Source organism: Aulostomus chinensis, chromosome 21, assembly GCF_037954235.1.
Source record: "Aulostomus chinensis isolate RoL2024-O1b breed Wild chromosome 21, RoL_Achi_v1.0, whole genome shotgun sequence".
Classification (NCBI taxonomy): domain Eukaryota; kingdom Metazoa; phylum Chordata; class Actinopteri; order Syngnathiformes; family Aulostomidae; genus Aulostomus; species Aulostomus chinensis.
In genome coordinates this window covers 14,802,669-14,819,546 of record NC_141340.1, presented here as the reverse complement: position 1 = coordinate 14,819,546, position 16,878 = coordinate 14,802,669, and the positions used below count along the sequence as shown (strand labels likewise).

General features: G+C 41.8%; 1 protein-coding gene across 3 annotated transcripts; it reads right to left on the bottom strand.

Annotated features, from left to right (window-relative positions):
* Nucleotides 1-342: 342 nt before the first annotated feature.
* Nucleotides 343-16,626, bottom strand: pabpn1 (poly(A) binding protein, nuclear 1). 3 transcript variants are annotated; one of them, XM_086191411.1, is made up of 8 exons: nucleotides 16,470-16,623; nucleotides 16,146-16,335; nucleotides 12,651-12,759; nucleotides 11,001-11,068; nucleotides 10,032-10,138; nucleotides 9,104-9,191; nucleotides 7,223-7,374; nucleotides 345-1,087 (listed from the first exon to the last, which is right to left on the bottom strand). In XM_086191411.1, the coding sequence occupies exons 2-8, from the start codon at nucleotides 16,278-16,280 to the stop codon at nucleotides 892-894; spliced, it is 855 nt and encodes a 284-aa protein (XP_086047537.1). In that variant the 5' UTR covers nucleotides 16,281-16,335; nucleotides 16,470-16,623; the 3' UTR covers nucleotides 345-891. The 3 variants fall into 3 exon arrangements, with proteins under 3 accessions (XP_086047539.1, XP_086047537.1, XP_086047538.1); XM_086191413.1 differs by lacking the exons at nucleotides 16,146-16,335; nucleotides 16,470-16,623 and adding an exon at nucleotides 15,727-15,882 and having other exon boundaries at nucleotides 343-1,087; XM_086191412.1 differs by lacking the exon at nucleotides 345-1,087 and adding an exon at nucleotides 2,068-2,185 and having other exon boundaries at nucleotides 16,146-16,626.
* Between the last annotated feature and the right edge of the window lie 252 nt (nucleotides 16,627-16,878).

Sequence of the window (16,878 nt, the reverse complement as noted above, 5' to 3'; positions counted from 1 at the left end):
CACAGTCCAAAGACATCAAGAGGGGATGAGGCTGATTGATGGACTGGTGACCCGTTCAGGGTGAACAAAATATAAACATGAGGATACAAATGGGGTTAATATTCATGTCCAGCATCAAATGTCAGTCCAACACGATTTAGCCTTGTCTGAAAGTATAATTATATTCAACGTGTGAACATTGGAGTCCAAAATCAAACTATTCACTTCCATTCGAAATTGAGAAACCTAAAATAAAGGCTTATTTTATTCTTCCAGAACCAGTGTAATAAAATGTAGCCTCCTGAACTCAATTAAATCAGACATGAGCAGATTCAAAACAAACTCAGTCTCATTTTTACACAATGTCTTTATTTTTTTTTCTAATTACAGACTCATGGGTTAAAAATAAAAATAAAAAAGCAAAACATTTGTTCAAACCCACTCCCCTTTTTTCAAAAGAAGAAGAAAGAAAAAGTCTCCACACAAACCCCTCCCTCTAACTTTCCCAGCCCTATAACAGCTCCAGCCCACTCAATCGTTAAATTAATCAATGCTGTTAACTTAGCCTTCTTCAGACAAGCCCTGACTGCACTGCGTGTCGTCAGAGAAAAGGGGCACCTTAAGGTCCACACCGTTTACCCCCCAGACATACCCTCGTCTCTGGTCCTGCCCTCCACTCACGCTAACTTGCCTGCCTGCCACTCCGCTCTGCTGGCTTCAGCTCTCTGTATAAAATCATGTGTTGGGTCGGCGGCCGGTTAAGTGCCGTCTGTACTGCAGTGTGCCGTTGTGTGTTGAACAGGTGTGTGACCTTGTTGTCAGTGTGTGTGTGTGTGTGTGTATGTGTATGTGTCAGTGTGTGTGTGTGTGTGTGTGTGTGTGTGAGAGAGTTGAGTGAAAAGACTAAAAGCATCAGCGTTTGCTGTTGTAGTAAATGCCCCCTGTGGCAGGCCTGTGGTCGCCCTGCCCCCCTCCCCCACCCCCCCACACGGACAGGATGGGGTGAGTGTGCATAGCAGGGGCAGAGAGAGAAAGAGACGCTGCAGAGACAGTGGGGGGGGCCGGCGCCACCTGGGGAGGGGTCGTCAGCCTCCACTGGTCCTGAAACCTGAAACGACAAGAAGTGGTCTAATATACAGAGAGAGGAGGGGTAAGAATGGGGGGAAGGGGGGAAGGGGGGGGGCAGAGACAGGGAGCACAGCAGGAGGGAGGGGAGGGGATAGGAGGTGGGATGAAGGGGGTGCACGAAATAAAAACACAGATGTCTGCCAAAAGAATAAAACCAGCTGGGGCTGATTTAGAGGTGATGGGTATGGACATGCGGTGGTCACAATGAAGGACCCCCCCCCATACACACACACACACACAAACACACACACCCTCCAGAGGAAATAAAATCATGCTTCTATAATTCCACGGACCACAGGTCGGTCACTCTCCAAAGAGCAGTGTGGGTATCTAGAACCAATCCATGGTGGGATGAGCCAAAGTGAAGGGAGCGGGAGGGGAAAAAAAAAAAGTTATAAAATACAGAGGGGGGTGGAGGGAGGTGGGAGGAGCACAGAACAGAAGACACAGAAGGGATGGAGGGTGGGAGGGGAGTTGATGATATACCAAACCACAAACTTAAAAAACAACAATTCCCTGGCTAAGAAGTTTCACATATTGACAGTACATGAAAAACCCTGGTTACCCCCCCCCCTTCCCTTGTTTGGTGGTGGTGGTGGAGGGTGAGTGGGTGGGCTGTGTTGGTGATGGTGTGAAAGCAGGAGGTCACAGCCAGACCAAAGGAGACACATCTGCAGCCTGAGATACCATCATCTCCCCCACCTCCCATTTACCCGCCCCTCCAAAAAACAAAGAAAAAAACTGCCACCATATTCTTGCCCCCAATGGCCAACTTATACCTTACCAGGTGACCGCATCAACCTCCGCACACGCACGCTCACACACAATTGCACACTGCGGCCAGTCAGTCTCTCTGTCCAGAAGAAGTGGGTGTTTTTTTGTTTTTTTTTTCCTTTTTTGTCTTTTTTTCTCTTCTGGGGTTCTCTTCTTTTATTGTTGGGGATCACTTTTTTCATGGTGTGTTTTTAAATGGGAAAAGAGGGGAGAGGGTTGATAGTAAGGGGACTGTTGGGGAGGGGTGGGGGTGGGGTGGGGTGTTTAGTAAGGGGAATACCACGATGTTGTTCGCCCTCGGCCCCTGGAAAAGAGAGAGAAAAAGAGGGTGAGTTTCTTTCTGGTTGGCTTTACGAAGATGGACACCAATTTCCTGGTGTGATATTATAGTGTGTGTGATGTGTGTGTGACTGTGGGCAGAAGAAGGGTCTGCTGAAATTTCAGCCCTAGAGGTAAACTTAATGGGGAAAGAATATTGTATATATCAAAAAGGAATGACAGAACGTTTAGGACAACAACTTAATAGACGCACCATCTTAACGGTTTTGTGCCTTTGATCTTACAAAATGTTTGGTTACAACAAATAAATCTGGAAAAAAACTACAGTGCTGAGAAAAGAGGAGCGCAAAATTGCCATGGCAGAAAATATGTTTGATTTCTAGAAGTAAGGATGATTAGTGCGTGTGTGTGCGTGTGAGAGTGCGCGCGTGTGTGTGTTTGTGTGTGTGTGTGTGTGTGTGTGTGTGTGTGAGGGGATAGCAAAGGCACTCCCTCTCCCTCTTTCTCTCTCTCTGTCTCTCTGTGCGAGAGCCGCCTCGGGGGTCACTGTGGGGAAAGACCTTGAGGACAAACAGCACCACACAGATATACCCCCCCCCCCCCGCAAGACAGCGCACACACACACACACACACACCTCACAATTACTTATCATTTGTGGACACTCCAAATGCAACCTGACACATGACAGAAAAGTCAGGCCGGAGCAACGGTGTTTGTTTCTCTCGTAGGCACGCATTCGTTCGTGCATGCGTGCGCACACACACACACACACACACACACAACACAAACAGGTCACACTGGGACTGAAACCAGTGGTTAAAGTCTAGATGCTGAGGTCAGGCTGCAGGAATGAACCTTCGTTTCTGGGAGTGAATATATTAAAAGGTGAATCTGGGTTGGAGTGTGTGCATGTTTGTGTGTTCGTTCATGTACATGCAAGGATACACACAAACAAACATGTTTACTCCATGAATTTAGTATCATGAGTCCTCGGGCTTATTTCAACATTGACTTTTGGAGGATGATGAACATGATGTTTAATGGACACAATTATAATGAAATCACTTTTGCCACCCAGTGGCCACATTGTGAAGTTCAGCTTAACAAAAATGACTTCCAGTTTAGTTGTTTGGGAATGAACGGCATCAACTTGGAAACTAGGGCTGCAACTGACCAATAATGTTTTACAGTTAATTGATTAATCTGGCAATATTTTTTCTAATTCAATTGTTTGTAGAGCAGCAACTAATAAGCCAACTGAGAGAACATGGCGGTGAACAAAATCTGATCATTGATTAATCATTTGTTGCCATTTTCTAGCAAAATTTTTAAACAATTCAAGACTTATAAATGTACAGATTTGCTCTGCTATTTTGGATTCGTTGGTGTGGACAGGTATTTTGATTTCAATGAAACAAGCCAAATGCACTTATTTTTAGACAGTTCTCAATCTAACTGGTGACCCCCCCCCCCCCCCAAAATACACACAAAAGGTTATTAAAATTTTTTTTTAAATAATAATTCTTCGGCATCTGAGAAGCCTTGAACAAATGCCTGGCAGTTTTAATGTTATCAACTAAAATAACTAATCTGAGACTAAAATTACAAATTGTTTCAGACCTAAATGAAAAGATTTAATGCAACCCATGACTTGAAGTACAAGAGCACAGTAGAGCTCTGTGAGATCTCAGCCTGAGTAAACTCAAACATTTTTTGAACAAACTGTGTTTTTGTTCACTATGAATGTGTTCCCACAACAAGACAAGGCACCAGTGAGAGGGGCTATTTTGTTCACATCTGAGCCCGATTCTGCTCAACTGCTGCATTCTTACATGGACTAGTGATGAATTCCTGATGTTGACAGCCTTTCTACTCTCCTATTCTCTGCAGCTGAATATTGCATATTAGATAGTGGGTAGATAACAGCGCAGCTATCAACAATACCCACGAGGGGGTTTTCTGCTATTACCAGTACAATCCTTAAACTCAGATCACCAACAATGAAACCAATTCAGCCCGTCCTGACCTTGGACCGGTCAGCTTAATCTAGCGAACTAAAGAAACATAATTAAAATCCTTTACAGCTATTTTGCATGTATTTTGAGGTCAATGTACGTTCCTTCTTTTTTTGGCTGGACTGCTAAATAAAAGAACATTACTTTCATTCTCTTTATGCAATCAGATATGCCTTTAAAGTTTAAAGGTCACAACATAACACATATGCAAACAAACTAGCAAGTCTAGTAAGCTTTAAATAGAAAATTAATGTTGCAACTCGTAAAAACCCCATTATCAGTACTTTTAGCTTATGGAGACTTGACTTCATATAAAACCCCCCTTTGTGTGCTTTGTCTTGCAGCTCTGGCAAACTCCCAGTAAGTAAACTGGCAGGGTTAGGGTTTCTTGGTATGTGTGGGAGTGGCTTGGATAAGTACAGAGTGATTAGAGCGATTCTGACCTTGAGGTTCCGACACTTTCTCACACAAAGGAATGAGAAGAGATGTAACTCTTTCTGATGATTATTTAAAAACAGACTCGCTGGAATGGAAATTCATTGCACAACTACTTGAGTCATAATGAAACAAGAAAAGTATGCAAGATAAGACGGCCTGAATGCTAGTCTTGGCAAACTGTTAAGTCACTGAAATCAAGACCTCTGTATTAGAGGGTTTGAGGCTCTTTCCAAAATTACTGCTGAAGAGTCTTTTCAGGAAATGTTTATTAAGTATTAAGTATTCAGCATTAGTGTTAAGGTCTGATGGTTCCAGGTGCTTTGCAGGAATGCTCAAATCAGAAGCTCTGTTTCCAAGCTGAGCGCATGTGTGAGAGGTTGGCAGTTTCCAGACTCAAGTCTTGGCACTTAACACAAGATGGCGTCACAGATTGAGCTCCACCATGGGACGAGCACTTCCAGTACACTTACAATCTTCGCCACAAACACAGCTCAAAAGCTTGCATGTTAACTTAAAGAGGTTTTGATTAAATTATGTAAAAATTTCAGGTTTGTAGTGACTGGACAAGAGAATTCCACTGCAGAGCACAAATGAAGCAAATCTTAATAACACAGCGTGTGGAGAGTCACCAGAATCCAGTGCACAACACTCTGATCAACACCAGGCTCTTCCTGTTGTTCAACTTCAATATGCTGAATATGTCCAACTGGGATCCCAGTAATGGCCAGAAACATTTATGAGTCCTGCACCACCACAGTTTCTCAGGTAACAGAGGATTTGTTCCTCTGTGCCAATGATACTCTCATCACAAATACACAATTTTTAAAAAAATCTGAACCGTTTAAGGCAGGAGATGATAACTAGTACATGTTCTTAAATAGCAGAGGCTGCTTTAGCACCGATTCAAATACAAACGAACTTACAGCCCGGGGAGAACAAACTGATGTGCGTGGATTCTCTTTGCCTCCATATGAATGGTTGTGTGATGTTGCATGCAATGAGCCCACTTGGTCCCACAGCTGATGTTAAGACAATCATTAACAGACTAAATGGCATGACTGGGAGCCTATTTTACCCCGTGTCTCTGGGCAAAATAATCTAAAAGGTTTCTAATAACACAACATTAAACTATAAAATGACCAGATTACAGGCAATACTGAAGCGGTTATCACAGAAATATAATTTTATCTCTATCATATTGGGCTCTTTCCACTCAATGTGAGGGTGGGCATAAGTGGTTATCTTAGCACAGAACATTATTTCCAATTTCATCCTCAAAGAATCAAAGCATTTGAGCTCCACCCATTAGGATTGTTCCTTTATGTCCTCACACTCTCTTTATTATCTAATCATCAATTAATTACAATAAAAAAAACTAAACTGTACCCGCCTACAGCTGGAGAGAGTGTGAGACATACAGTATGCTAGCTCCTGAACCACTGGACTCTGGCAGTCATGGAGCCATGTTGGTCCAACATACTCTAGCCTTGATGGATTTTCCTGCACAGCAAACGTTGCTGTTATATTACAATACAATGTGGTTGCAGATAAAGTCTTAAATTACACGCAAGTCAAGCTACTTTTTGATAGCTAACTAGATCCCAAGGAAGGCTTTTAAATGAAGGAATACACATGCATTTGAATACACTTCTTGAAAATGAAGCATTTTTCTTTGTTGACTATCTTAAATTTAGCCAGCCAATTGCACGGCAAAAAAACTGGCTCTCCACAAAGAAATACCTGCCAACCTTGAAGGAAGCCCTGGGGCACCACCTGGCATACCATGTAATATTCCTAGTTCCTTTCTGTGCATCATATCAATTCAGGAACAGTGCCATGCACAAGATTGATCGGAAACATCTGGATACCTGAGGGATCACATTATCAGACCCTGGAGACAATTAACACTTGAGCCAATGAAGTCTAACGTCACTTCCTGATATAACAGACCACACCAAACACGAGTAAAAGCTCTGTCCAAAGTCACTTGATTTCAAAATTTAAGAGAGTGAGAAGTCTACACAGGAGTGTACAACTTCTGAACCACCTTTCATCAAATTGCATTCGCTGTCCTATATGTCCAAATATAACATTAACGTCCATTCACTTAGCCTTACCTAAAACTTTAGTGCCTTGCACTTTGAAAACTGAAAACTGAAGTGGGAGCCACGAAACACAAGTGCATGTACACACAAATGCTCCACGCACCCCTGGATGATCTCCCATCATGTGCTTTTTTTGCAGGCTACCATTCCCTCAGCTTTTTTAATGCTTGTGCAGACCAAGGCAGAAATACTCAAGGCCACATCAGCTATTTCCACACTTCAGAAAAGGCAAGCAGGTATGCAGTTGTCCATTTGAGGCCAGTCCAAAGTTAACAGAAATATTCTAATATGCTGTCTTTAGGATGCATTGTACAGAACTGACAGTCATGTTTTTGTTTTTTTCATTTGTATAATTAATAGTCACACCAGAACTTTGGGTCCATGTTAGACTGTACCATCCGCAGTGATGTACTTTTCATAATGTCTATCCTTTTTCCAGTGGTGACAGTGAGAGAGATGCTCTGCATGCAGGTGTTCAAGTGTTTCCCACAGTGTGAACTCACCTGAAGGCCCGTCCTCTGCCTCTGGGGGGTGTATAGCCACTGTAGTAGCGTGCACGCGATGAAAAGTTTCCTCCCCGTGATCGGAATCGAGCCCGTGGAAAGCCGCGGTCTGTAGTGCTGATGCCCGGTCTGTTTGTTCTCTTAGCACCAACCTGAGGGCCCAGATTTGAGCAAGGGACTATTACATAAACTCTCCTCTCAACAGCGTGTGTTCACAAACCAAAGACAAACTCTTACAGCCAAGTAGGAAAATGTATTTAAGTTGTTTCTTTCACTTGGCACATGTGGCATATCTTATATTCTAAGTGGGATAATATAGTTGTTAATCCATTTATGCATCTCAGTGATAAAAACGTACAAGTACACAGGAGCCACTTTCAGTTAGTGGCAAATTTATCATGAACAGCTGTACAGTGTTATTTTTAGGGTTTCCCACAGCTTGAGAATTTACTTGTGGTGATGGGCATCGTAAATGTGGAATGTGATGAGCTGGTTCAGAATAAACTTAGCAAACAAGGATTCTGGGATTCTATTTAGTACAAAAAAATAGGCCTTCTCAATATTTTCATGTAAGAGCCTGCATGGCTCGGAGGTAGAGTGTCCGTCTAGCAGCCGAAGGGTCGCTGGTTCGACCCTCACTCCTCCCATTGACCATGTCCAAGTATCCTTGAGCAAGATTACTGAACCCCTAATTGCTCCCAGTGGCCCTGTAATGGACGGGCAACCCATCCAGGGTGAACCCTGCCTCTCCCCCAGCACCAGCCCCCCCCAAATCCCCCACTTAACTCTTAACAGATAAGCAGTATAGAAAATGCACACATGGATGGATTTTCTTTTTAGTTGACAATTCCTGTCTGAGCAATGAATCTTTCTTTGCATTGAGAAAAACTTCCTGGAGGCCACTATGGATCTCAATTGGCTTCATGGCTGAAAGAAGGAAAACGCACCTTAACCCAGTTCTGTTATTCAGATAGATGTCTTTATTGCCATTGTACAAGTACAGTGAAATACTGTAGGAGCAAGCCTCTAGACGCCAAACATAGGTAAGTATACAATTACGAAGCCCCAAATATAAAACCCAAATACACAAAATACGCAAATACTAACCCTTACTAATAAACAATATATAGATTTTTATAATCGGAAAATATGGTTAAATAATACACTATAATATAGTGATGTTTGACAATGACAGGTGCTGAATAAATACGATGAAGTAGCTACAGTAGCTGAACCTGTCGTAGGGAGAGGCGACATGATGCAGGAAAAACGTGACAGCGGGGCAATGAAGAAATTACAAAGAGCAACTAAATACAATTGATGTGTTAAAGCAATGGGGCTTAAACTGGAACCAGCCATTCACGGTTGAAAAATCAGCTGTTGACCATTTTTAGGCCACTGTACCAAATGTTAGCTACTCACTCATTAGCTACAGTCAGTTTCATCTTCATTTCCACGCGCTCGAACGGTAGCTAGTGTCTATGTGTCTCAACCCCATTACTTAAAACTACATAATTGATTGAAATAAAAAAGTGGAATTCTGATTTTATCTTCCTGGTTGAGTCTCAGTTTACCTGGGCAGGCCACCCAATAAAGTCTACGTATGGGAAACACTGTTGCGGGACAATTCTGCAACAGTTAACTAAACACAAGCTTAGAGAGTGAAAGCAAAGCATAAATATAGAGGGAGTCTGAAATCAGCCCAACTTCTAGATGACTACTTTGCCAGAACGAGCACAATAATCAAAGTAGTTCTTGCCAATATCACACCAAGCAGTGACGTGATAAATCGTCAGGGTGAGTCCAGGAGACACATCCACACACAGGAAAAAGAGGAAAAACAAAAACAACAACAAAAAATCAGCAATTTAGAGATCTTACCTTTATCTGCCTTCCTCTGAACAGCGACTCATCCAAAGCCATAGCTGTCCTAACAGACTCTTTGTCTGCAAACTCAATATAGGCAAACCTGGAAGAAAATACCCCAAAATGACCACTCAGACATATTTTGCCAATAAATTCTCATGTTTCCACATGTAAGTGGAAAATTTTCATGACCAACAATTTCTGGAAACATTTTCTTTCTTTCTCTCTCTCTCACACACACACACACACACTTCAAGTTTCTCTTATCTTAACCATAAACTATACTATATTCACTGTATTGAACTTTTCCAGGTTAGGGTTAGTCATTCTAGTCTGAGTTGATGTGATGGCAGCAGTTTCACCAAGAGATGCACAGATTGCATTTTTCTCCATGTGGCATTTCATTTTGAGGGGTTACTGGATATACCATGCCGGTCGTGTGGAAATTTCCTATCTTGCTCGATCTGCAATGTGCACGATGACATGCCCATCAAAAAAACAACTTGCCATTATTACCGATGAGGTGGAGTGTGATCAGTTAGGGCCGTTCACGCTGAAAATCAGCAGGTTCCGATCCCTGGCTGGGCAACTGTAGCATCCCTAGTTTCAACTGCTTGTTTAAGATAAGGCCATACAGTTACAGCAACAAAGAACTGCTGGACTGCATCCTCTTGCCTTTTTCCCCCCAAAGTGGAGATTTTTCCTTTTACAAAATGTTCTGACAGTGATCCAAATCTTGTTCTGGGCAAACTTTAATGTTGAGCCGAGGCTTTTGTTTGAAAATAAAAAAAGACCTTCACATTCCTCAAGAGTGGAACTAGCCAGCTCTTATGAATCTGTGGGAAGTCTTCATTTGTTGTAATGCTAAACTAAATTTGTCATCCACTCACTCGTCTAAATCTGTTTAACTGCACAGTGAAAAGTTTTGAGGTAGATGTGTTACCCCTTGGGATGCCCTGTGTATTTGTCACATAGGATGGTGACTCTGTTTACTGAACCGCAGCCATGAAAGTGGGCCTCAAGCTCTTCTGCTGTTGCACCGTAGTCCACCTGCAGACAAAAGAATTCATGTCAGAGAACAATGCATCACCATTTATAGCAGTGAATCTTCTTCAACTTCCTGATAAATCTCTACTTTTAAAAGATATGCTGACAGGAAAAGGAGGCTGTTCGCTAAAAAAACAATGGCAACTCCTACATAGATGCTGCCTAAGTATCACTTCTAGAACATAGGTGTGTGTTCATTGAATGGAGAGGGAATAACAGCTTTCCTTAATGGAAATTACATTTTCACTCTACTCCTGGCTGGCTCAAGTAAACCCAGGACAGATAGATGGTTCATTAATCACTTCAAAACAGTTCCAGAGGATGACTTCCCAGATGGTTCTGTGTAACAACCGTCTGGCACATCAGGCTACATCGTCTGAGCTATGACTGAATTTCACAGGCAGACAAAGCACTGATGCAACTCTTCAAATAGGGGAAAATGTACTATTTTGCTCCACAGCGCAGGTGATCTCACGATCCCTCCAAATTACAAGGTTGGCACTTTGCATGCAGCCATCTCCATCAGCGTATGGAGTGTTCCATGGAAAAGAAATGCTTTACAAAAAACACACCATTCATGATTGTGACACGGACTGCTGACTACTACGGTGGACAGGTTTGTTTCTTAACAAAACATGCTACTTTTAATTTATAGAAACGAGCAACTGTTTGTCATTACCTTGACTTATAAACACAGTAATATTAGATTAGAAATAGCGGGATCTGAGTGGTCAAACAGCTATTTAGTAAATTACCTCCAAATGCCAAATTAAAACAAAAACAAAAGGGGTCAACGGCTTAAAATCTGCCCGAAACAGTAGTGAAGTGCAGAACGAGTATGATACGAGAAAAGAAATCTACTCACATTTCCGACATATATAGATCGGCCATCTGCTTCCATCTTTTCCTCGATGGACATGATGACAGGGCCGACTGTAAAGGCAAAAGAGGGTGGAAATGGAACATTATGAGCACCACAATATTTTATGATCCAATCTAGTTTCTGAAACTGCTTGTGACAAAGTGAGTCTGACTTGTAAACCCATAAAATGACAACTATTGTGTACAGAACAGTTCCAAAGGCAATGACAGAGTTGTGAATTGGCATTTTTCAGCAGCTGAAACCAAATTAGCATTACATAAACTGTTGAATCAGAAAACCTGATAGAACTATTCTGTTGCTTTTCTGTCCGGCAGTGGGTTCTAGATTACTGCATACAAACTCATCATCATCTGTTGGTCTTGCATCCTTGTTTACTGCCGTACTAACCTGAAAAATCCAGTGATTTAAAATTTGCTGAATATGAGCGGTAGTATCTTATATCTCAATCATTATCAAATGTTAACCTATGTTAATCAAAATTGAACATGTTACATAATACTAAATGAGAAACATGTATTTGCACATTAGAAATGAACTGATTGGGATATCCTTGATTGATACTGATACACACGCTTACCAGAACAATCTGGAAAATAGCTGACGCCAAGACTGATAGGTTTTCTGTTGTGATATGTATGTAGGGTGTATCCCTGCTGTTTAACTTAATGCTTTTTAATTCACAAGGATGAATTATGTCTAACACCCAGACAGCAGTCATATTATATCTGCTGCCAGACACTGGTTGTCCCATAATGATGACCCATATATGATATTGTATTATTTACACATAAACACACACACACACACACACACACACACACACACACACACACACACACACACACACACACACACACTTTGCTTAAGCAATGCAGTCACTTTGTACCAACTAGAACATTTGTGTCCAAATCATGTCACGAACATTTGCCATTACAATATCAGCAATCGTGCAATACACATTTTATAACATTAGTCGAAAGTAAGTCTTCCCTTGGCAAAATGCAATTTCTCTGCTGACGATTTAAGTGTAAGAACCAATGGTGCTTCCTAAATTCCATATTTTATCCACCTGCATACAGAAGTTGACTATTCTAATTAATCTTTTAAAGCAAGTGCCCACACACCACAGTGCCTGTTGTCGTGTCAAGGTCACGGTGTCAGTATCTAATATTTAAACACACATTGTAGTGGTTAATGCGAACAGTGGTCAAAGAAGATTGACAAAGACTGACAAAGACAAAGATTGTGTGTTCTATTCATAATGCGTCAGGAACACTGCAAAATAGCGATAACTGATGACGATAACGCTGACATTTTTTGACAACTCGCACGTTACAAAAACAATGAAGTCAAACTCGCGCATCAGCAGCGCAACAGTGATTAAAAAGGAACCATGGACGAGAGAAAGCCTTCTTCAATTCACAAGGTGATGGTGCAGTTCCTAATGACTGCAATACGATGATTAACATTTCAAATAAGAATGGAAATAAAATTATTTCATACGCGACAAAGTTCAACCAGTTTAGACCTGTAAACCAAACTAATAAATCAGAACTCGGCTCAAGTCAATATGACAGGATAGAAATACTACATTTAAAGAGCAAAAAAACAAAAAAGAAAACAAAAACACACCTGGTGGTGGGCTGAGATTCATCTGTTTCTCAACCTCGTTCTGTAGCTCCTTGAGCTTCTCTGCCTCTTCCTCCATCTCTCTCACCCGGGCTTTGATTGCCTCCAGCTCCTGCAATAGAGACTCAAGTGTCAGTCCATCATATGTCCAGTGTCATACATGGAAATATTGATTAGAATGTGTTATAGCCATACTGGGTGGATGATGAATGAGACAGCAACAAGAGCCAATAAAAGGAAGCTCAGACCTACACATCTAAGTTTTTAGTTCATCCCAGTTACCCACCACAGAAGGCTGCTCATCTACCACTTCGCTAGGCTTCTCTACATTTCCTGGCATAGTTAACTCTAAACAGCCAGGATGACCACTTTTGTTCTTGTTGTTTAAAGTGACTGAAAATACACCACAATAAAGCATTCATCAACTTCTTCGAGATTCTTACTCTGTTTACAATTTCAAGCACTTTCAATGCACATTTTCATGCTTTTCCAGCACCTTAATGGCTGTAATAAATTACATACTCAAATACATAGAGATACATATGTAATCTAGTGTTGGGTGATGTGCCATTTTCACAGATATATTCCCCAGTGGTGTAAGCACTGGTGAGTGGAGATGGTGGGATTCTTCCCTCCCCGCTCATCATATTAAGGAGACGCAATCATGGAGGCAAAACAGGTGTTTGTTTTTTTTAAAGCTGGTAGATAAAACATGCAACAGGGTATCGAACTAACATTTTTTAAAAATATATATATATATATATATATACACAGGGAACAATGTAGCTCCCAACTGAGTTTTTTTTTTTTAAGCACAAGCAGAACATTTAGGGGCTTTACTTAAATCGCTCCTCAGAGCAGATGATATACCCAGTATTGAATGTCAATGGCAAACAAAACAGTGCTGTGTGTGAATACTCTGAGTTATTGGAACAAACGGATTATGTTATGAACACAGACGCGACATTGTTAAGTTTTAGAATGTTTCTAGGACCATTTGGTTGTCAAACCATATGATGGCAGCCAAAGGGATATTACTAAAATACTGTCATGCAACAAACAGAATCGCCCAACTTCCAGTCAGATAATTTCACAATATAAGGCTCTCAGAGCCAGTTCTGATAAAATGTAAACGCATGGATGCTTGTATTTTGCAAGGGGAATCAATACAAGTGATTTTTTGGCAAATTTTCTAGGATCATGCCTACAAAGATAGACCTGCTCAATTATCTACAAAAAAACTGCTGACTGAGCTAAAGTGCTGTGAATTTTGTTGTTGTTGTTGTGAAGAGTAGTCTATTTTTATATACAATAAGAAAATAAAATTTGTATACTTTTTTATTTGCAGCAATTATGAAAATATAATTTATTTTCTGCTTAAGTGTGACTGATGTGCAGTTAATACGAGCACAGATCATAAGGCATTATACAATTTTAAATCTGAATGTTACAGTACAGTTGAATTGTGGTGAGAAAGTCCAGCCTGCAGGTTCTTGTGTGGTCTGGGCTTCACTGCATCAACGCCACATCAGATGCCATTTTTAAAACAAATTATTATTTCTGAACCTATATAAATATTGGGCTTTTGAATAAGTTATTTGTAAATCATCCATGAGACCTACCCCAAGAGATGAAGTGTTCTCAATTCGCCCTCTAGCACCAATCACAGCTCAGAGAGGTAAAGAGGGCAAGAGAGCTCCATGGTCATATGACAATTGGACAACATTCTATTTCATCTTTTGTGTACTTGATGTACTAAAACACATCACATATATTCAAACCAATGTTTTTCAAACACCATTTTAAAGTTAATTATATCAGATCTTTCCAGTCCTACTCTAGTGCAACCTCTTTCACACCCTTCCCATTCAGCACATACTTTGTTTTTTAATTGAAAATAACTCAATATTAACGCCATCATGTAATATAACAGGTGTATGACTAAGAAAACTGAGTTGTTGCCATCTAGATGTTAAGTAAATTTTATGAACAGCATATAGAAACACCAAACTCCAAGAGTGGCAAGCTCTTAAGAAAAAACAAAGCCAACAAAATATATATGTATAAACTACAGATGGCAGTGAACCATCCAGTAGAATGGTGCACTGCAGCACAGTAGTAGTCACTTCAGTCCAGCTCCATCCAGGGCTATGCTGACACATACCCACACCTACAAGTGACTGCAGTGACACAATTCATATAAAATTTAAGGGTCCTTACCAGAGGGGAGTACAAATGCACGATGAAAAATTGCACGTGTTCATATTGGCACCAGCCTCCTTGAATCCATATGATTTATAATCCATGTCAACAACCTTGAAAAAGACACGTACAACTGCGTGGAGGAATACAAGATAAACTCCAGTTACAGCAAGCCGGCCAATACTAACACGCCGTCCTATTTTTTTGTCGCATATTCAGTGCAACCTCTTTCACTCCCCTCCCATCTCTCATTTATCTTGCTATAGCAAAACAATGAAGGACCTAACCCAACCCCTAAAATACCGCAACCCCCTGCATCTGCTGTAATCCGCGCTCTCACTGCCCAACAGTCTTTTACAACCCAAAAACCCACCTGGGCATGCTGCACAGACATCATCAAACAGCGTGCACGAGCGCACGTGCGCGTGTTGTAAAAATACAAACTATGCAAACCAAGATCCGTCTTCACGGCTAATACAGGGCATAGCGACCGTATATCCGCTGGCGCCATCGACCATCGTCCAAAATAAACGGTCGTCAGGTGCACGTCTACCATCTCCACCCCAGCTTTGTCATAACCTGCTAGCATGTTGTCCAATGACAGAGCCGTCGTCCTGTGGTAATAATGGTTGTAATAGAGGAAGCTAGCCAAAAAAAGAAAAGAAAAAAAAGCCGAAATTCATCTGGCAATAACGGGTGGCAAGTGCTCTTGGTCATTCATGCTGCAGCATTAGATGCTGGTGTTTGCGATAAGCTAAAGTTAGCCAGTAGTCGCTCATTAATTAGCATGCACACACATTGGGGCTTCAAATACCGCAGCGGCCAACATATGGTGCGGGTAAATTTGACGTTAAATACAGGAGATAAATGTCATTACCGTTAGGTAGGTTGCTTTCTCAAGCAGATAGACTCAATCGTCGGTGGATAATGGCTGCGGCCCGTCCTACCCTCGCCCCTGACTGTCTCCTACATCTCCGTCTCGCATTTTTTGCGGCGAGTATTCTCAGCCTCAACGACTCGAGCTGCTCCCTGGCGCAGAGAAACTAGCGCCGCTCTTGCGCCAAGATGGCTGCTGATAGCACGCATGTCACCACCCATTTCTACTGCACTGCGTGAACCACAATGGCGGTTTATATCGACCTGGTGATAGCAGTATCACACACAGCATGTGACCCAATATTTGTGAAAAAAATCAATACGATGGTGGCCTACCCACAAAGAGTATTTTTTTAATGACCATAATGTGTCCTGGCATCCATGTTGTCTATCGCAAGTGAAACAATGCCCTTCACTTACCGGGTCTTCAATTGCGGCCTCACCCTCTTCTAACCCCGGTTCTTCGTCACCGACACCCGGGTCTTCCAACTCTGGATGTCCAGGGTCCGAATCTAGTAGGGATTCCTCCGTCAGTCCGTTACCGAACTCCGCCATCGCCCTGTTCCGACTGTACCGAAGCGCCTCGTGGCCAAACCAACGTTACAGGCCCCTACTCACACACAAGGGGGGAGAGTGAGTGGGGCGGCGAAAAGAAAAAAAAAACGGCGGAAAACGCCGCTTAGTAAAGTTAAAATGAGGATTAAAATGCTAGCTACAGTTCCAGTTACCGAAAAATCAACATACCCCTATTAACAAAATCTAATCTTTCACTCCACACCTTTCGGCTACGGCCCTAATTAACGACAGGGACGCTACTTTATTGACTCAAGTGTGTATATAAAAAAGGCGAAGACTACGCGAGAGCGGCGGCGTCCCTTCCGTTCAGAAATGGAAGTCGGGGGCAGAGTCATGCGTCACTGCGGGCGTAACGTGTAACCCCATTGGTCATTGGACACTGTCAGCGGCGCTTTTATTGGATAATCAAGCAAAGCGTTCCTGCTCTCAAATCACATCTGTCCCTTTAATTGGATTACAATTCTGTCAATCAAATCTTCGTCAATCTTCTCGCTTGAGCGGTTTAGAGCTTTAGCACCAATTCTATTGTCTCTCGCGATTACCGTTCTTAAAATTTCCCAATCAGGTAAAAACTGGA

Coding starts and splice junctions, on each gene's coding strand:
- pabpn1 (XM_086191411.1), bottom strand. CDS start 16,280: ATGGCGGAGTTCGGTAACGGACTGACGGAGGAATCCCTACTAGATTCG. Junction 12,760..16,145: donor AGGCCGCAATTGAAGACCCG/GTAAGTGAAGGG, acceptor TCTCTATTGCAG/GAGCTGGAGGCAATCAAAGC. Junction 10,139..11,000: donor GATCTATATATGTCGGAAAT/GTGAGTAGATTT, acceptor TTTTGTCTGCAG/GTGGACTACGGTGCAACAGC.